This window comes from Portunus trituberculatus, chromosome 16 (genome assembly GCF_017591435.1).
Source record: "Portunus trituberculatus isolate SZX2019 chromosome 16, ASM1759143v1, whole genome shotgun sequence".
NCBI lineage: Eukaryota > Metazoa > Arthropoda > Malacostraca > Decapoda > Portunidae > Portunus > Portunus trituberculatus.
Genome location: NC_059270.1, coordinates 2,051,829 through 2,073,287, shown reverse-complemented (window position 1 = coordinate 2,073,287; position 21,459 = coordinate 2,051,829). Strand labels below are relative to the sequence as shown.

The 21,459-nt window shown below is 40.0% G+C and overlaps 1 protein-coding gene across 2 annotated transcripts in view; it reads right to left on the bottom strand.

Annotated features, from left to right (window-relative positions):
- Window positions 1-9,302: 9,302 nt before the first annotated feature.
- The window catches only part of LOC123504641 (zwei Ig domain protein zig-8-like), a 38,887-nt gene continuing 26,730 nt past the window's right edge, over window positions 9,303-21,459 (bottom strand). For both annotated transcript variants that reach the window (XM_045255355.1, XM_045255354.1), the window contains exons 3-7: window positions 15,352-15,593; window positions 14,984-15,188; window positions 13,790-13,888; window positions 10,212-10,403; window positions 9,303-9,995 (exon numbers count right to left, since the gene is read on the bottom strand). In XM_045255355.1, coding sequence (XP_045111290.1) covers window positions 9,892-9,995; window positions 10,212-10,403; window positions 13,790-13,888; window positions 14,984-15,188; window positions 15,352-15,593 — 842 coding nt within the window. In that variant the 3' untranslated portion in view covers window positions 9,303-9,891. The remainder of the gene's footprint in view (window positions 9,996-10,211; window positions 10,404-13,789; window positions 13,889-14,983; window positions 15,189-15,351; window positions 15,594-21,459) is intronic.

Below are 21,459 nucleotides of genomic sequence, written 5' to 3'. Positions count from 1 at the left end.
TCTGCTTGAAATGCCATCCCTATCATCAACAGCATTATCGGCATCATAGTCTTCCTCAGCGCCGTCATGATAACTTAATCACTTCCTGGTCTAGTTTCATGTCGAGCTCAGTCTCCGCCGCATGGACACATTTTAGACCTGATTTTCGTAGATATTCACTTGCATATAACCAACTCATTCTAAATACATGTGAGGAAATATGTACGCACAATAACTTTCTCGCGCATCGCCTGAAACATGTTACGGATCTCCAGAATTCATGAAGACATGCAATTTCGTGACAACCTCAAACTTGTCATCTCGAGTTCTGGAAAAACACTCGCGTCCCACATTTTCTATTTCTGTCGCCGTATCGACCCATGATCCTTCTCTCCCCATAAGGCCGTCACACGTTCCTGCCTGAGGAGTTAGTGATGGAAATATTTTCATAATGATTGAATGGCTTCATTATTCATGGACGGACGTGATACCGAGCGGCAGTCACTTTAATACCCAAACACCTAACGCTTCAAAAAGTGTTGTGCTGTGTGTTCCAAGGCTCATCACAGCTACTGATAGTAAAGACTGTAAGAATATAACATAATAAAAAAAAAAAAAGCAGCAAGAAGCCTTCAGGCCTACACGTGACAGTCCCTTTATGAGATACACCTACCTATTTCCGTATGCATAATTCCCCTTTAGTTGGTCCCTTTTCCAATTTATAATTTTCTCGCTCTATATCGTCAAGAAAAAAAAATATAAATGAATAAATAAAATCGTTAGCAGTGTTATTATTTCTTGTCTTTTTGAACATCTGCAGTCTCGTTTTCCTCCTTGGAACATTCATTTGGTGGCATTTTTCTACAGACGGTGACAGTTTACAATATATATCAAGAATGTCTAACAGTCACACTTCTCTCCTCCGCCTCCGTAATATTTCTGGCAGTCTTGTTGAAGGGAGGGCAATATTTTCCCCTAGTATATCAAACGGTCCCGTGCATCATTACCGTGAGCTGGGATAATCCGATTCCTCTTTAATGAAATCCATATTGTGATTTGTTAATCGGCCGACGCATTTCAAGGCATCCAGAGTTCCGGCTGGTTATAATGGGTTCCAGCATTTTCCCGGCGATTTGTGTCAGTGAGTTATTAATCAAATTTACGAGCGGACTAACACATTTTATCGCGCTCCACCGGTGAATATTTAGTCAGGTAGGTTTTCCTGACTTGTGTGACTCAGCTGCCCAATTTGAACACGTTGGTTGGGTTAGCAGCGAGTTTCGAGGTGCATTGCCTCTTCTAATATGTGGATCGCCTTCTTCACCGACAAATTTAATACTTTCCAAGACCTTTACAACTTGCCTCGCATTTGTTATCGTCCAAATTCTCGAGCATTATTTGTTTTCTTAGTTTTATTTGCCTTTTCCGTGGCAGGGTAAAAAATAATTGGTATTTTGTGAGCCAACCCAAGTTAAAGATGCCAGGCAGACCCTCGCGTCCCAGGCAGTCACGCGCCAGCCGGAGGATCATTTCCACTCTAAGTGACTATATTTTGTCAAGAGCAAAGTCGTGTCTTCCATGAACGAGATGTGGGCAGTGGACAACCCTGCGGCTGTCACGCGCTACAGCCGCTCAGGGTCAGGTTATTCTCCAGTCACACGTTTTCTAACTGAGTTCTAATCACAGCCTGGCAGGAAAAAAAAGGAGACTCATTTGCCCAGAAATATCTCGCAAGACAATTTCCATAAAACTTCTTTTATTTTTAGCGGAAAATTATGTGCCAGGATGAAATTATGGTTAATACGAAAGTACCCAATTATTCTCTCTCTCTCTCTCTCTCTCTCTCTCTCTCTCTCTCTCTCTCTCTCTCTCTCTCTCTCTCTCTCTCTCTATATATATATATATATATATATATATAATGTGTGTGTGTGTGTGTGTGTGTGTGTGTGTGTGTGTGTGTGTATTAGTATATCTATCTATTCATTCCAATCTCTTCTCTCAGTGATACGAACAAAATATACAGAACCATCCGGCTCTGTACATCATGCAGTTTTTAAAGCATTTAGTAACTATTTTTTCACATGTATACAAACACACAAACGCACCTTCCATTACGGACAACGCGCGGGTGTCAGAAGAATATACATTTTGCATTAATCCGTCCGGCATAAACATTAATCCATGACTTTTTTTTTTTTCCATGCATTTGATTTTTATCTATTTTTTATTTTTCCACACCGCTAACAAAGTGTAAGCTAGTGGCCGGCTGGGCTTTGTTGTTAGCAGGAGGCGGGGCGAGGCTGAGTGACGCTTCAGCTTAGGGTGCAGCTCCGGCGGCGGTGATTGGTTGGCTGGGAGGGTGAGGGCCGCTGGCAGAACTTTTGTTTCTTCCGCACTGCTCACTGGTGTTATTCCGTCACATCACGCCACCGCATGGCACAAGGTTGTCACTGATTGCCGCGATGTGAACTAAAAGTATTATTATCATCTTTATCATTATTATTGCACACACACACACACACACACACACACACACACACACACACAGTTCCCTCTTAAATATCCGTCAGCAGATAATTATCAATATTAGCCATTTTACACTTTATACTTCACAAAAAAAAAAAAAAAAAAAAAAAAAATCATGCAAGTTTCATACCAGGTGACGAGTTTACGTTGTAATGACACTCGTGTATAGCAGGAACATATGTTGCTGCTTGCATTGCTCTGTGGGCGACTGACTGAGCCAGTAGCTTGTGATGGCAAAGACTCGCTTACTAAAAGTAGGACTGGGAACAATACTTGTGAAGTATGTATGCTCCCATCTACTAAAACAAGCCCTGCTTCTACTGATCACTTACAATGAATGATATCCATCCCGGATGAGTGATTCTCGTGAAAATACTGCAGAGAAATAAATATACCCGGTGCAGCGTCGCCTTCCTGCCGCTGGAGAGCTCATTGTCTCGCTAATGAAGAACTAAAGTATGGGATTTTGGTGTACGTGAACAATGGCCTTTATACGAGTAACTCTTGTTTCTGTGATAACTGACTCTGTCCACAGTGAGTGAATGATACACATTTTAGTATATATATATATATATATATATATATATATATATATATATATATATATATATATATATATATATATATATATATATATATATATATATATATATATATATATATATGCAGAATGGAAACCTATTTTCTTTATTATTATTATTATTATTATTATTATTATTATTATTATCATTATGGATCATATCAAGAATAGCGAACCCTCTAGCTCTCTTTCTTTCCTGGCTCCTCCTTCGTAGCTCTCTTTCTTTCCCGGCTCCCCCTTCATACATAGCTCTTGCACTCAGCTGACATGACGTGTGAATGAATATATGATAACCCACACTAACCTAATCTTAACTTTAACCTAACCTAACCTAGGCTAACGTTAGGGTTTTGTTAGATTAGGTTAAAGTTAAAGTTATATTTTCATCCACACGTTATGTCAGCTGAGTGAAAGAGCTACGAAGGGAGAGCTGGGAAACAAGGACAGCTGGAGTGTTTGCTAAACTTGACGTGATCCATTATTATTATTATTACCATCATCATTATCATCGTGCTTATCATCATCACTATTATAATCAAAGCTCTATAATTTTAACAGAAAAAATCTCTTACAATCGAACTATTTTTGCAAGCATTAGAAGCGGCGGCTGCGGCAAATGGAAGTCGTAAATAATGTAATTAAAATCAGACGAGCCCTTCATGTTTTTTTTCTCTTTCTCGCTCTTTTCTTCCTTTGAATATTGCGTTGGAGCTTGAACATTTTCTCTCCTGTGCGTGGGAAGTTTGGCACGCTGAGCTAAGTTGCAAAGTCACTACACGCTCACAGAGAAGTAAAGAATTATGATGTAAGTGTTCCTCCCAACGCGTCACTCCCTGCTGGGCCCACGAAGCGCTCCGACACACGTCACTATGCTGTGGAATGAGTTCGTTTTACAATTAACGTGATGTCGTGTTTAGGAGTGGAACGGCAATAGTTATATCGGATCCCATTTGCTGCAAAATGGCATATATCATTACATTTACGTCACGGTTATTCACTCATTTGTATTCCCATCTGACCCTACTCTCGATGGCTTCCTCTTTTTTTTCGTGTGAAGCGGGAGGCTGGCCGAGGGTTTCAGCCACGGACGGTCCGGCACTCCTGACCACATCATTATCAAAATGCAAATTAAATGCCAACATATAGTGTTGAATCAACTCCAATCAGTTTAAAATGAAATTCCGATACAATGTAATCCTACCTTTACAACAGCGCCATCTGCACCAACCATAATATCTATAGCTTACTAGAAAAATGTAAAATTATGTATGCATAAAAAGAAGTAGAAATTTAACAGCTGATAAACATTGTGATCTAGAGAAACATGTGCAGGCAAAACGCAAACCATTCCACAATGACAATGAGGATTAGTGAAGCGTTCTAGTAGAATTTCATCATAACAGGAAACAAAAGAGAATGCATTGTTGCCAATATGTAATCCTTACAAACGGGATGTTCTGTTGCATCACTTTTACGGGACTGCACTGTTTTCTAATATGTTTTATTAAAGAAAAAAAAATAAAATGGATTACTGCAATAAGGAAATTATGACCTTGCTCGCTTCATCAAGACAAAAGAATACTCAACTCTTGGGAAAATTGAAAGCCAGAAGAACATACAAAGTAGAAGAAATACAAGGAAGGAAGAGCCGGAACTCAAGGAAACGGCTCACAGCAAATCCTTCACAAACACGCTCCGCACTGTCACTGCAGGAGCACAGGACAAAACTAAAAGCATAACATAACATAACAAATATAACACCTCCGTAAGAGAGAGAGGCGTTCGTGAGTGTCTGGTCTATCAGTGTTTCAAAAACAACCGGCTATTGTTAACTGTGTTACCCTCCTCATGTCATAACGTGTTAATGACTTACATAATTAAAAGTCCAGTGACAAGATGATACTGGCAAGGTATCTATCTATCTGTCTAGCTATCTATTCATTTCCTTACCTATTTATATCTATCTATCTATCTATCTATCTATCTATCTGTATATCTATCTATCTGTATATATCTATCTATCTATCTATCTATCTATCTATCTATCTATCTATCTATATATATATATATATATATATATATATATATATATATATATATATATATATATATATATATATATATATATATATATATTTTCTCTTCTTTGAATTTTTTTTGTTTACCAGAGTGGGAGATGCAGTCAACAGCGTGAGAGATATCAAATACTGATTTTTGTTTCTTAAGGGAGAATAAAGAAATTTGCTTGGAAAAACAAATACTTGAAGTACACAAACAACTTAATTCTTTCAACACAATATTTTTTTTTTGTGTGTGTGTTATTTTCGTTTAGAAAAAAATATTAGGATATTTCAAGTAGTTGCTTTCCCATCCAACTTCCTTTACCCTTCCTCAACAAACAAGAATCAATATAACATTTCTGTCACGCTGCTAACCTCCATCTTTGTCTCTCTCTGGGAAGAAAAAAAAAAAGACTTTCAAAAGGAGAACAAAAAAGTGCTCACTTCCTTAAGAAAAAAGAGATGAAAAAAAAAAAAAAAAGACTGAGCAGCTCTGATTCTGATTGCTCTGGAATTAAGTGCACGAATTGGTGTTTACACGTGCAGAAGTAAAGGTAGGTGCGTCTGAATACGTATTTGCCAGAGGAAATCGACGTTTGATTGATTTCTCCTCCATGAATATGCGCGCACATTCAGGGACAGGCACCATTTGTGTGTGTGTGTGTGTGTGTGTGTGTGTGTGTGTGTGTGTGTGTGTGTGTGTGTGTGTGTGTGTGTGTGTGTGTGTGTGTGTGTGTGTGTGTGTGTGTGTGTGTGTGTGTGTGTTCACTGTTGCACCAGTAACTCACATATCTAGGATCTATATTTCACTTTTAGACACAACGGCAATTCTTTGAGGCTCCCGCTTCCCTCAAAGTCTGGCGGATGAACTAACTTAACACGACATGACAGGAAAAAGCAATGGCTAAGAAAATATCTAAAAAAAATGAATTTCCTCCAAGAGACAGAGAGGCGAGGCTTGGTTAAGGAACTGACATCAAATGGTGAGGAAGTAATGGAATACACAAGCAACAAACAGTGATAGATGGAGAAAGTTGAAGGCACGGTTCAATTTCCTATAAGGTTTACTACATCGTGACTTATGCTTTTAGTGGATTAGCATAATTCATCAGCATACTCTCATGAATTAGACATCTGGTTATGCTACGAGTACACAGCAGCTCCCAGGCGGTGTGCAGGAGCCACGGGCATTGGTGTGGTGCACGCCATAACTCAGGTGACGTGCAGTCGTGCATCATCCAGTCTTGGCAACCCACTACCGTCCCCACCGACCTCCGACCTCCGACCACCACCGACGCCTTGCTTTAGTTATGGCGTTACTTTTATCTATGACCAGTCTTGGAATTTTATTGTTACAAGGAGTTACTGGTGGTTGTGTGCTTATGTGAAACTGTTTCTGGTATGGAGTTCGATATTATACCTATTTTTTAATCACAAGGCTCATAAATGATTGCTCAGCTCATCTTGCTCTTGTTTTTGTTATGTTAGACAGGTGGAGGAAGGACGGCACATGTCCTTCCATTTCCTGAAACTCACGCCGCTTATATCCCTGCAGGAAATATTGCTAAATTTGTTCCCGAGCTTGACAAAAAAAAGTTCTGTCAATAAGAAATGTTCAGAGGTACTGAGTTCAACTTCTTGTGAGCACAGGAAAAAAGAATATATAAATAGAATAATTTGAAATAAATCTCCAACACCTTTTCTACCTTCCCTCATCCCCCAGGTATTTGTTTTTATTTTTGTGGTTTCCCTGCCATCTCATATCTGTGTAAAGTTGAAATCTAGATGTTTCAGGACTTTGCCTGTTGTACCATTCCCTGTAATAGTGCTTCAGTGTTTACTCCTCGTCTGGACAAGATATTCCGTTATTCCGTCTTTATTTATCCTCACTGACCAATCCTTACTACATTCAACCTGCTCCTATAGAAAGTGATCGCTTTAATCTCTCATAATTCCAACCCTATAACTTCAATTTCCTCTCTTTTGAAGTTATTTTAAGCATATCCTCAACAGCAATTTTTTAAAGCACTTACCTGCGCACAACCTTCCCTCTGGCCGTCAATATAGCTTCCATAAAGGATGATCCACCGGCGGCTTCCCAGCTTTCCTCAGTACTTCTCTTCTTGGTCATCCTGTCTTCGGAATTCCGTTGAGTGAATTCACATCTTTATTTAGCTTACGGTAGAATCTCAAGCTATTTCTATCCATTTCAACGCTTTTATCACGTTCCCATTCTGGTCGTTCTATCGCTGCAGTGATACATAGCCAGTGTTCTATTACATCAGTTAACATGGTGATCAACTGGGCTTAGCCTTATCACCTGTCCCTTTCAGTAATATTTATGAATGATCTCTATCGAACTTCTTTTTCCTATCTTCTGGTTTTGACTATCTTTTATTTGTCAACATCATTAGTCAGACTCCCAACGCAGGACGAGCTGAACAGATCACTCGGGTAAGAAAAGCCACATAACTCCTTCCATCTGATCTTTTTATATAATCTCAGAATGGGTCGGACAAAACTTGCGTTCCTCTCAGTCCTTCAAAAAACTCATTTCCTTGATCCATCCACTCAACACACTCTTTTATATGAATTACTCCTTTTTCAGTGACACACATCTATTCCCTGCACTTCCCTTTCACTAGAGATTTTTTTTGATGAAAGTCTAATTTAATTCACGATGTAAGAAGGAGATGGTTGAGTATCACTGAAGGATAGTCACACAGAAGTTCGTGTGGAATGGATAGCTCATGGAATTTAATATTTGAGGTAGGAAAGATAACGCAAGTTTCACCCGGCTCTGTTCTGATATTATATAAAAAGATGTGGTGTTAGGCGTTTTATTGTTTCTCCGAGTGGTCTGGTTAGTTCCTGCTGAGTTGGGAGTCTGACAAATGATGGTGACGACTAAAGATACAGTCAACAGTCTAAGAATGAATAGGAAAACAATAATTTGCATACTGTATATCTAAGTATTGACATTCTCTCATAAAACAAACATCCCTGCCAGAGATTTAAAGACCATGCATACCTGTACAGCAGTTTCTAAAAGATCCTTCGACCCCGTGGCGCTTGTGTTACTTTTGCACCACAGAGCCTTTGGGGGTTCCTTCACCATTTCGATGCGAGAATAAATTTACGCCTCTGGTCTGCTCCTAAGAAAATGAAGGAATATATTGTAATATGAATAAAATAGTTTTATTTTAGTGGCCACAGATACAACACAGTACTTCCACATCCAAATTTAAATATAATCTAAGTAAATATTGTACAAATAGGTTTGCCTCTGAGGATAAATATGTTTAGTGTTCCATATGAATTAATCAGCAGGTGAGACAAGTTGACATCAAACACCTACTGTTGTAGAATGTTTACACCCGTTGCTGCGAAGGTTTCCACGCTCCTCGCTCCCTGCTGCAACAGTGAAACAAGGCGATGCAACAAGCAACGTACATGCACGCAAATCAAACTGAAACAGAAACTAAAATACATTTCACGTGGTAATAAAGCTAAATTAAAAAAATGAACATTATTAACTTAAGTGCACAGGTTTGACTGATGTTTTTCTCTCATTACAGTGTCACAGGAGCGGATTAATATTTATCTCTTTGTCGCTTGAAATCTTACGAGTATCTCCTTTTATTTTTCTGTTTTTCTTAATGACAAATTATATCCACGTCTAAAAATTCTCAATGCTTAGTCATATGAGTATTTACTCTAATTGCCTTCCACACAATTACAGATTTCAAGTTTTTTTTTCTGTAAATTCAGCTCAACTTAATAACGTAAAATGCTCATGATCACCAAAGTCTATGCACGTATACATGCATACTCTTACTTCCTCAGCACGCTTACATACACCACTCTTGAGATGGAATAACATTTGGTAAGATTTGGTGCAATGTCTCATCCAATAAGGAATTGCTTTCCTAATAGCTTCCCAATAAACAAAGAACCACTATTGTATGCACACACACACACACACACACACACACACACACACACACACACACACACACACACACACACACACACACACACATATATATATATATATATATATATATATATATATATATATATATATATATATATATATATATATATATATATATATATATATATATATATATATATATATATATATATATACCTGTTTAATGTGCGCTTGAGCCAAGTGATGCTTTTAAGATCTGTTCATACTCACAGGCTAGATGTCTTTGGCCCAAGCTTCAAGCTTCATGACGTCACGATAGGGATAGACACATTGCACTTACACAGTGCATGTCAGAATTCATGACACTGAAGTTTTGTGCACTATATGTATACAACCTTTAAGATCTCCACGTTGAGTGCCACAGCTTCTTGTTCCCAGCGATCAAAGCGAAGCTTCAGTGAAGCTAAAGTCTAACAAATGACAAATTCGCGCACGTTCTGATTTACAAGATGACTTCCGACATGGAATATTGACTATTCAATTATTAGTTTGCCCTATTATAAAAACAAACATGTATTTTTTTGTGCTGCACGGTTTGGCATAGTGAAAGTATTCATACAACGCTGCCGTGATGGCGATGGTGGCACTGGCGGCAGAGCAACGCTGGTCTCTATGGTCCCGTAGTGTCACCCTGACAGTGGCATTGAAAGGTGAAAGAGACTGTGGTTACCCAAATAGTGTCAGAGAGTGAGATACATCTGTCACCCTGACGAGAGGGTGGATATGGCGATGAAAAAATAGCTTCAAGGTCACGTCAGGAGAAACATGAGCGAAGTGAGGATCATGGGCACCAACAGGAAGGGACAAGCTCCTGGAGCAGAGCTGCCGTGTTGCATGGCTGCCGGAGGATCCCCTGTGAAGGAAGGAACAATCTTTTAATATTCCCAAGTGGTAACTGTCTAAGATGGAATTGCTGTGAGTAATTTAATCTCTGAAACCTCACTGAGAAGTTTTACTAGTGTGTGCAGCCTGAGTCACTTTTGGCTCCTTAGAGCGGTCCGTGCCAGGGCGGAGTTCCAGATCTTGTCAACAGAAGGAAAGCAAAGGAAACACTGAATTGGGAAGTCACCTTGAATAACATGCACGAGGACACTGTCAGGTCGGCCAGCAGACGGCCAGCACGAGTAGTTGCCAGAGTCTCGTAGCCTCGCAGCCTCCACTGTCAGTGTGCTGGTGGTGACGTTGGTTACCTTGGTAGTCACTTTTATCCTCGATGACTGTCGCTCCACCAAATGGTCGTCCTGGTACCACAACACCAGACCTGCCACAATAGACAGAACCTCCCAAGTAATGGACAGATCAATAGCAGACAGAGGATTTGCTAAGTATTGAAACTTTTTAAAGAAAGGATTAAGTCACAAAGAGTCACTACACGAATAAAACTGAAAAAAATATAAATAAATATACTTTTTTTCCACTGATATGACTTTAGCATCAATATTCTTGTTATCCTATTCCTCATCCCCATCTTACGCCATACGTATGTTCACAGTTGCCGTAAATACATCTGCTATCAACACTATCAACAGTCTTCTTCCTTTTTATCGTTCAACTACAGTTTGTATGTATGAAGACTGCGAGTGAGCTTAAGTGTGACCCTAAGTTTTGAGAGTGCAGGCATATATTTGTATCTTGTATTAGTTGTTTGTTTTAATAAAGACCGTATTTAAGAAACTTGAATCTTACTGGCAACATACATAGAACTGTTACAGTGATGAATGGGCTATTAAGTGTATGATAGCCAAGATGGTGCTTATCGTAACTATTGTTGTCATAATAGTCGCCAGCAGGAAATATGGCAGGTTGGCAAACTGAATTGTGTATTTGAGGAATCTGGTTACCGAATACAGCATACAAGACGTGTTTGTGCTGATCATACTTTTTTTTTATACAAGAAAGACACTGAGCAAAGGCATAAAAATAAAAAATAAAAATTACTGAGAGTGCTAGACCAATAAGAAAAGTAAAGTAAGGATGATCCAAAACTGGTCGGTAAATGCCTTCAAACCTCCCTCCTGAAAGAGTTCAAGTTATAGAGAGGAAGAAATACAGAAGCAGGCATGGCGTTCCAGAATTCACCAGACAGACTGAGGTTATTCAGCGCACAATAGATGGATTAATGAATGCCACTGAAAAAGCAGGGATAGTTATCTGGAAGACTGTATCAAGGTTAAAGATGGAGGAATTGAATTTTTGAAGCATTGAACAATACTAAGTTTTAACGAGATAAGAAGTTAGGCGTTCTATGGCTTCTCTGCGTGAGTTGTTGAATTCCTGAAGGAGTGGACGTCTTCAAGTAAAGAATAAGAAGATAAGCTTTCCTGAATACCCTTTATTCTCTGTGTCTTCCCGTGCTGTATTGAAAGTGAACTGCAGAGAGATTAGAATACAATTAAATAGACTAGATCATTACTGTGGAGGAAAGTAAGGGGTTTTTGTCCTAAAGTTTACCTCAGTGTTTGGTGATTTATTCTGTATCTTCCCGCGCTGTATTGAAAGTGAACTGCAGAGAGACTAGGACACAATTAAGTAGACTAGATCATTACTGTGGAGGAAAGTAAGGCGGCTTTTGTCCTGAAGTTTACCTCGGTGTTTGGTGATTAGAACTTTGAGAAGGAATATTTTACCTGGTTTGGCCCTTGCGATTTTATTTACAGTAACAAGGAAGCATTTTTTATATTCCATTCTTTATTACTATCATTACGACTATCTACCTATCTATCTATCTCTCTATCTTTATACAAATGTGTGTGTGTGTGTGTGTGTGTGTGTGTGTGTGTGTGTGTGTGTGTGTGTGTGTGTGTGTGTGTGTGTGTGTGTGTGTGTGATGTAGAACTTTATTTTCTCGTTCTCGCGGTGGAAAGGACTCGAGACGACTTGCGAATTGGCAATAAAGACTAGAGACTTTGATTTAACACTTGGCAATAAAGAGTTGAGAGGATTCGAAACTCCAGGAAAGTGATTTATAGACAATCTCAAGAAACACAAACACACACACACACACTGGTCTGTTTTCTTCCATTCTTAGTATTTTCTCTTACTCTCTCTTTCAAAGGATCCTGGCAGTCTTTATACAATGTCTGCCTATTGGTTATTGTTACTCTCAGCGCTGCAAATGCTTAACACGTTAAAAAAATAATGCAAAATATATAACGCTAAAAGAATTGTCTCTAAATTTGCGTATAAAAAAAATATATTATTCATTATTATTACTTGTCAATGGAAAGAAAATGAAATCAAGCAACGTTAAAACATTTCCTCGTAAATAATTCCATGCTTTTTATTTCTATATCAGATAGGAACGGCTTGTTGGTGCCTCTTGTCTCAGTCCAATACATGAAGTTATTACAGCTCACTTTTACCCCTTCAGTACCTGGACGCGTTCTCATATTTAGTTTGGTTACTATTTGGTGATTTTTTACAGCTCCGGAAACTTATGTAGGGGGTTCAAATAGTAAAGACTCCGGCCAACAATCTTCTAACCTCCATAGACCTTTCCTAATGTAATAAAATCATCTAATCATGCCCAAAACTGAAGGTAGAAATGCGTTCCAGTACTGAAGAGGTTAAGATGCATCGTGTACTCTTACAGATAACTTTAACAGCCAGGAATATAACCTTACCATAACCCAAAGACTTCAGGTGCATTCAGTAACGTATACCTTGACTTCTATCCTAAACAACATCTGTTATTTTCCTTTCCCCCAGCGTAGTCAATCGATAGTCTCAAGGTCATTATCTGCTGTTACCATCATCGATTTCCTGTGCGTTAACTTGACATTAATCAATAAAGCATCAATGTTCTAGTTTATTTTAAAATGAAGAGATATTAACCCCTTCAGTACTCGCACGCATTTCTACCTTGAATTTTGGGTATAACTAGACGATTTTATTTGCATTAGGAAGGGTCTACGGAGGTCAAAAGAATAATGACCACAGTCTTCACTATTCTAATCCCTACATGAGTTTCTGAAGCTGCATAAAATCACCAAATAGTTAGCAGAATGAAAATGAAAACGCGTCATTATACTGAAGGGGTTAAACTTGAGCAAAAGTGCCCAAGATTCTTTTACCATTGTGATTGCCAACGTTTAAGCTACTCTCTGAAATGTGATAAAAAACGATATCTGAAAAAGAAAGACATGTTGAATATATTTACGGGAAATATAAACAAAATCAAAGGTAATTCAATCTCTCATCAACCTGAATGCATCCCATTGTAACTTTTATTCTATCTTATTTATTTTCATATATTTATGTTTTAGCAACCTTTAACACTTGAGTGACCAGAGGATGGTTTAACAATGGGATGCATAGGACAGCTTCGAGATCAAAAACAATAGAAGCACGTCTGTCCACTCATACTGAGAGCTCCGTAATGATTTGAGATGTGACCAACTCAGAATTCTTTTCCCAAACAGTGTCGATAATAGGGACACTTCTCTCACAGTTTATGAATTTTCTGATAAGTTTATTGTCATTTTCATCTATGAGAGAGAGAGAGAGAGAGAGAGAGAGAGAGAGAGAGAGAGAGAGAGAGAGAGAGAGAGAGAGAGAGAGAGAGAGAGAGAGAGAGAGAGAGAGAGAGAGAGAGAGAGAGAGAGAGAGAGAGAGAGAGAGAGTCTTGGTGATATGCTAATGGCTCACCTGGGATAGCGAGCTGTTCTTTAATGACACACTGCAGGGAGATGGTGCTGCCGGACTGGAGGTACAGTGTCTCCTTTCCCAGGATGTTGGCCCGCGCCTCTGCCGGTACACACACAGACCAACAATTACACTACCATAACAAACACTGTATTAATTAGCTGGATCCCTCATGCTGGGGTTACAACGAGTTTCCAGCAGCAACAACAGCTCCAGGGCTATTTGCAAGTCATCTTACACTTGACCCAGGAGAATGTTAGGAGTGAAGGTTATAGTTTGCACACACACACACACACACACACACACACACACACACACACACACACACACACACACACACACATTCTGCTTTACCTTCTTATATCAATGTTATGAATCAATTTCGTAGATTGGACTAACAAAATGAATGCAATTACTGGTTATAACACTATTTCTTTAAACTCGTTTTCTTCAAACAAGAACCTAAAAATCCTAATGAATTTCATGAAACGCGCTATCAAGATTATTGGAAGTTGTGCAAACCTTTAGACGTGTGTGTGTGTGTGTGTGTGTGCTAATACTACAAAATTTACATATAGAATAATTGGCAGTAAGGTTGGAGGCATACACTGTAAATGCGTGGCTTTGGCTGTAACCATAGCTTCGTTGACCACAAAGCCTGCGGTGTATGGTATCCCTTACACAGAAGCACCGGCCCGTTACAACACCCAGGTTCCCACAGTTTACCTTCACTAGGTTTCCCCAGACACCAATTTATCGACTAAGCCAAAGGAAGAATGAACAGATGGGTGAGCTGCGACGAACACCTCCTCTGGTACAGCGGCAGGTGGGTAAGTAGCCAAGCCTGCTAGACACTGCATCTCGGAAACATTATTATTGGGCTCTAAGTGACGTATTATAAAATGAGTGTGATGAGACAGTTTTCAAGCGTCTAATATACTACTGGGACATTGAATTACACCGTAGCGTTTTTAAAGAAAGTGATTAAATTCGTGGGTTTGCGAAGCTGCACACACTCACACACACACACACACACACACACACACACACACACACACACACACACACACACACACACATGCAATTACAGCCTTAACCTACACCAAATACAAAAGATAAGAACGGCACACACTTATCTTAACAGTGTGTTGTGTGCAGGCTTAAGGGCGGTGTGGTGTGGGGGCGGGGACGACTGACCTATAACGGTGAGGTTGTACCATACGGCCTGCGGCGGCTGAGTGTTGATCTGACACGAGTAGGTGCCGGCATCGCGGGGCTGGGAGAATTTTATGGTGAGTGTCCATGAGTCTTGGGAATGAGCCACGCTGAGCCTTGCGTCCGACGAGAAGGTTATCTGGCCGGAGCTGAGCACGTGCAAGTCGCGGCCTCTGATCCACGAGACCTTAATCCCAAACAAAGAGAAAAAGAACATGTCAGTTATGGTGGACGCGATAAGAAGTTGTTTTATGTCATGATTAATTAACATAGCTACTTAAAATGGGAAATCTATAAATACATACCTAAATAGACATACTAAATAAAGACTAATCCTTAAGACCAGTCACCTGTCTGTTCCCTATGTGCTTAACGACGCAGGTGAGTACAGCGGGTCGGCCCAACCTGGTTCTGACGGTGCTGAGAGGCGGTGAGACAAAGTATGGTGCATCCTCAGTAATACCGTGGGTGGTAGTAGGACGCTCTTCCTCAGAAATAGGTCCTTGAGGCGAGGGGTTATCGGCGAGGCTAATGCTTTCCGAGGTGTGTGTTGTCCATGCTGTCTGAGTGGTGAAGCTCTCCACGCTCGCCACTGGGAAGGAAAACATGATTCAGAACACACACACACACACACACACACACATGATATTTATCGCTTTTTTTTTGGCTAACTCTTTCAGACCTGCAAGGGAACTGGCAACTAAGTGGGCCTTTTATTTGTTTTATGTTGATGAGTCAAAAGTTCATGGGTTTGAAATTAGAAAACTTTGTGCGGTATATACTTAAAATACAGCCAAACCACAGAGTAACATCTTTTCAACGTTAAAGGCTACTGAGTGTTTCACGTCCAAAGAGAAAGGGTCTCTTAAAGATGCACAGTCTTGATTAAAAAAAAAAAAATAATAATGATAAATGAATAAGTAAATAACAATCCAGGCAGCCCAACGACCGACTCTATCACTTGCAGAAACGTGGTCGACAAACAAACAAGGCTGTATCACCCTCTCATAAACATTACAACATCTAGAAACTCCCTGATTGCCGCCTTACCCGAGGAAATGATTTGCACAGACTTCGCCTCAACACTCACCGTCATCGTCATTACAACCTCAATTCTCCCGCACCAACAGAGGCTTCATATGATGCCTACCATGTGTTGGATCTAAAGATTGTTGGCAGAGTGGAGGAAGGAAGATTCATCCGGTACTCACGAAGCTAAGACCTGGCTAAGGACTCTCTGGTGACGGTATGGCCACCACAACGACTCACTGAGGATGTCAACAAGTACTAGACATGCTTCCTATTTTTATCTTATTTGTTCATTCACTTTAAATTGATGTGTGTGTGTGTGTGTGTGTGTGTGTGTGTGTGTGTGTGTGTGTGTGTGTGTGTGTGTGTGTGTGTGTGTGTGTGTGTGTGTGTGTGTGTGTGTGTGTGTGTGTGTGTGTGTATGTATGAAGACACGGCGTCCATCACTGATGTCGATATATGATCTCTCTTGGTCTGAAAATGATCTTGAGAGAGAGAGAGAGAGAGAGAGAGAGAGAGAGAGAGAGAGAGAGAGAGAGAGAGAGAGAGAGAGAGAGAGAGAGAGAGAGAGAGAGAGAGAGAGAGAGAGAGAGAGAGAGAGAGAGATAACACAGTAAGTGAACAGAATAACTTTAACTGATACACACCAGCATAGCTCCTCACCATTCAATATTGAGATGAACTGTACTATACTCCCGGTCCAGAATAATAAAATATATACCAAGGCAATAGAGTAAAAATTAACCTGTGTGTCCATAAAATTCAGTTCATTCGTAACACTTATAATGAAAGCCTTAACAAGTGTGAACATGTCATTATAACACGATATTTGGGGTGGCCATAAAAATTTAAACATACCACAGAGAGGTCTAAACTGCCCCACAAAACATCAATTGACAGCAACAAGGATTGGGACGCTGTAATAACACTCGAACTGAAGTAGAAAACGTGCAATACTGGATTCTGAATTTGTCTGGGTCTCGTAACCAGATATTGGCCATGCAATTTCATGATGAATAATCGAAAAAGACCCGCAAAACTTGTCATACATTCTCGTATTCATTCTGCGTGAAAATGGCTGGATGAAACAACCGGGCCAGTTTCACTAGAAGGGAATCGTTGAATGACGACCGCAAATGGCAGTAATGAAAGAATAAATATAGACTTTTCATTAATCCACATGGCTATGGTAAAGGTTTGAGAGAGAGAGAGAGAGAGAGAGAGAGAGAGAGAGAGAGAGAGAGAGAGAGAGAGAGAGAGAGAGAGAGAGAGAGAGAGAGAGAGAGAGAGAGAGAGAGAGAGAGAGATAAACGGATTCGAAACAAGAATGTGTCTATCCGAGAAATGATGAAACATTTCTCTCAATTTCTATGATGAAAAATCAAAATCACTTGACAATCTAATTTCTTTTTATAAATAAAACGTTGTGGAAAGATATCTGGCTTGAAATTTAATTATATAAAAAAAAGATAGCTATGAAATATGCCTCTCTCTCTCTCTCTCTCTACCATGGTAACGATAAAGACCGTAGCTACAAACAGAGCATAAACCATCAAGAACATCCAGCAGTGCCGCGCCGGACAATTATTTGATACAATTTTGCTTTATCTTATCAGTTTCTTGAGTCGACAGTCCTTTGTGCGAATTACTCTCCGGTACATCTAATTTCATGACTAATGAAAGCTACGTGTCCAGCCTTAGTGATAGATTTAATGAGAATGCCTGAGTACTGAACGCAACTTTGTTTACTGTACATACCACTCATAACACAAGAGATTCAACACTGTTTTTCTATGTTCGATATTTATACTGTATTATGTCGTGAGGAACTTAGCCCCTTCAATACTGAGACGCATTTTTTACCTTGATTTTTGTTGGTATTACTATTACCTCGTGAAATAAATTAAATAAATAAGATGTTAGCTCTGCACTCTTTTAGATTCTCAAAAGCCACACGCCCGTCAACGGTTGAAAAATGAGTTTCTCTTGTTTCTTTCCCATGCGCACCCACATCATTCTTCATCACTCTTCAGCTTCACTCGGAACCATCGAGGCGCGTTCTCAGCCCGTCACAGTCCCGGCCTGGTGGATTCCTCTCAGGTCTTGGGTTCATTGGCTTGCTTCTTTTATGTGAACCGTAAACGCGCTCAGCTTTACTTTCATAACAGCGCTAAGTATGTTATTGTTATTCCAGAGATGACTTATTTTTCTTGCGTCGGATAAAAAGAACCACGAGGCCAAGTTTCAGACTAATAACAATTTCTATTCCTGGAAGTTATAGCAGGATAATCTGTCTGAAATAACTTGCTATTATGAACAAGACACTGCTGGAATGATTCTTTCTTTGATAGTATTGGTGCATCTCACAACTCACCACATGTTATTACGTGGAAATCAAATATTGCTTCCCTTTTTTTCTATGTATATGTGAAAGATACATAAAAGAAGCTCCAGAAACTAAAGTTCGTATTAAAATGAATGCTAACTTATGAGGCCCAAACATCTTCCTTAATTAGGTTTACCGCAGCTTCATTAGGCTCCACCACACCTCAGCTTTAATCAGCAGTCGTAATTAATGTAAAAGCTTTCTTAAGTTCATTTCACTCTTCATCTCGCACTGGTTTCCTTATAACATCCCTTCATCTTACCCTCATTCCGTCACCGTACATTTTATGCGTTCTGCAGCACTGAACAGTCTTCACAAAAGCAATTTCACTCGAACATATTATTTGCCTCTGAGCTAAATGGACAACATCAATGATTCACTCGTGTATCTGGAAAAAAAGGCTAAAAGAAAACAGGAAATCATTCTCTTAGGAAAACAAAGGGTTCGCTCCTCTATCATACACCATCACAGTCAAGAGCGTTGTTTTTTACACAGATGATCCTTGAGAAGCATCTTTGCTCATATTCTCAGACACTTGTGCGCTTCAACTCCACTATTTCAAAAGGCTTTATCTTAAATTACACGTGTTTTTTAAGGTGTTTTAACGGTTGTAGAGGCGGAGTGACAAGATATCTACATTATTAACTGGAGAAACGCTCTTAAAAACACTGCCAATCATCTCTGTGGCCTTGAAAATAGTCGTGGTGAAAGAACAGAGCGTTTCTGAATATGGATCCCTATTTCTATCATACATGAACACATAACACTCCGTGGAACATCAATACCCTCTCTTCACATAATATTCCCCTCAAACTACCACTCCTTGGATGGGCGTCTACGTATACGTGAGGAATGGTGGGGCAAGTGAGCGAGTGGAGAGGGATTCTGACCCCCGAAGAATTAATCACGAGACTCTTGCTCATTAATTACACACAAGCGACCAGGGGAGGGTACAGAGTGGCAGGGACGGAGTAAAGAGCAGCTGAAGGCAAATGAATGTTGAATTAAATAACAGGAACACGTGATCTGCAATGAGGAGGAAAAATAGATCGAAGGAGAGATGACTGAAGGGAATACTGGAATTTAGAGAGAGAGAGAGAGAGAGAGAGAGAGAGAGAGAGAGAGAGAGAGAGAGAGAGAGAGAGAGAGAGAGAGAGAGAGAGAGAGAGAGAGAGAGAGAGAGAGAGAGAGAGAGAGAGAGAGAGAGAGAGAGAATATCAGATGAGGGGAGTTGAAGGACCAGAGAATGGAATGTCGAAAGATGAAAGGTCGGGAAAATGGTAAAATATGTGCGCCAGGAGGAAGGATGAGGAGGAAAATTTATCCATGGAGTAAGGAACCGAGGCATGAAAGACAAATGAACGATGGAGGATCATAGCTTCACCCAAATGAAAGACTGACTGACTGCGCACCAAGATCCCAAGAGGAGACCAAATCTTTATTCCTTACAGAGAAATTTTCTTCCCGGAAATGCACATCTTGAATGCCAGATTTTAACCCTTCAGTACCATGACGCGTCTTCATATCCATTCTGGTGATTTCATACAGATTCATACAAATGTGGAGGGGTTAAAATAGTGAAGACTTTGGCCATTAATCCTCTGACCTCCATAGACTCTTCCTTGTGTTAATAAAATGGTCCAATCGTACACATATCTTGAGGTAAAAATATGTTCCATTGCTGAAGGGGGTTAAACGTTTGGTGTCGAAGAAAAGTCTTGCCACTGATAACATTCCAAGTATTGTGTGCATATCCCATAGCATGATTGTCGCTTCTCATCTTGTTTGTTTATCATTTCATACGAAAAGCTGAAGTCTTAACAAACCCTGCATTGATATATGTAAACATATATTAATTGATCTATTACACGTAAGGAGAGAGAGAGAGAGAGAGAGAGAGAGAGAGAGAGAGAGAGAGAGAGAGAGAGAGAGAGAGAGAGAGAGAGAGAGAGAGAGAGAGAGAGAGAGAGAGAGAGAGAGAGAGAGAGAGAGAGAGAGAGAGAGAGAGAGAGAGAGAGAGAGAGAGAGAGAGAGAATTCATGAAACACAAACACACACACACACACACACACACACACACACACACACACACACACAACCTGCCAAATCGAGGCTAGTTGGAAAAGGAGATCTTTCACTATGCTACTGAGAAATTAGAACCAATTTGTAACTTCGGCCACACATGAGTTTCATTCCTCTTCACTCATCATCCCTCGGGCAACAAGAAGAGACCAATCCTCTTAACCAGGTCCGTCTTGTTATTAGTGACGCAGATTCTTGGAGTGGAGAGTGAATTCCGGAAGACTGCCAATAACAAATAGGGCCGTCGTGGTACAGTGGAACCATGCGTGCTTTGGGGTCTCAGGGATCTCCAAGTGCACGGGTTCAAATCTTGTCCCCTTTAGCCCATAAATTCCCGTGAAAAGCCCACATGGTATAAACAAAAAAAATACAATGCTTTTCCCAGAGTTTGTATAAAAGATACACAATATATTATTCATTCCTCCGATCTATCTTATTTCCACTTCCTCAATATTACAGTTAACATCGTGGAACATGTAGCAATTTAATAAAGCAATAACATTAAATCATTATATCAGGTTTCATGATTATCTTCTCCTGCCATTTATTTTTCATGATGGGATACCTGAAACGAGACCAAGGGACGCCATACTCAGCGAGAGGAGGATAACAACTCTACAGTCCATGGTGATTACGCTCCTTCACACAAAACAATCCTGCACAAAACAATCCTGCCATACTGCACTTGTACTTGTATTGCCTGCGTTTCCGCCACGACGTGTGGGAGACAACGGTAGACCACGGGAAGCGAGGTATGTTCCCCGCACACCTTCGGCAGAGATGAGGTCCGGAATGGGAAGCTGTGTGGGTCGATCTCCATGGCTCCTAATACCAACACACACACACACACACACACACACACACGAGAAAGAGAGAGAGAGAGAGAGAGAGAGAGAGAGAGAGAGAGAGAGAGAGAGAGAGAGAGAGAGAGAGAGAGAGAGAGAGAGAGAGAGAGAGAGAG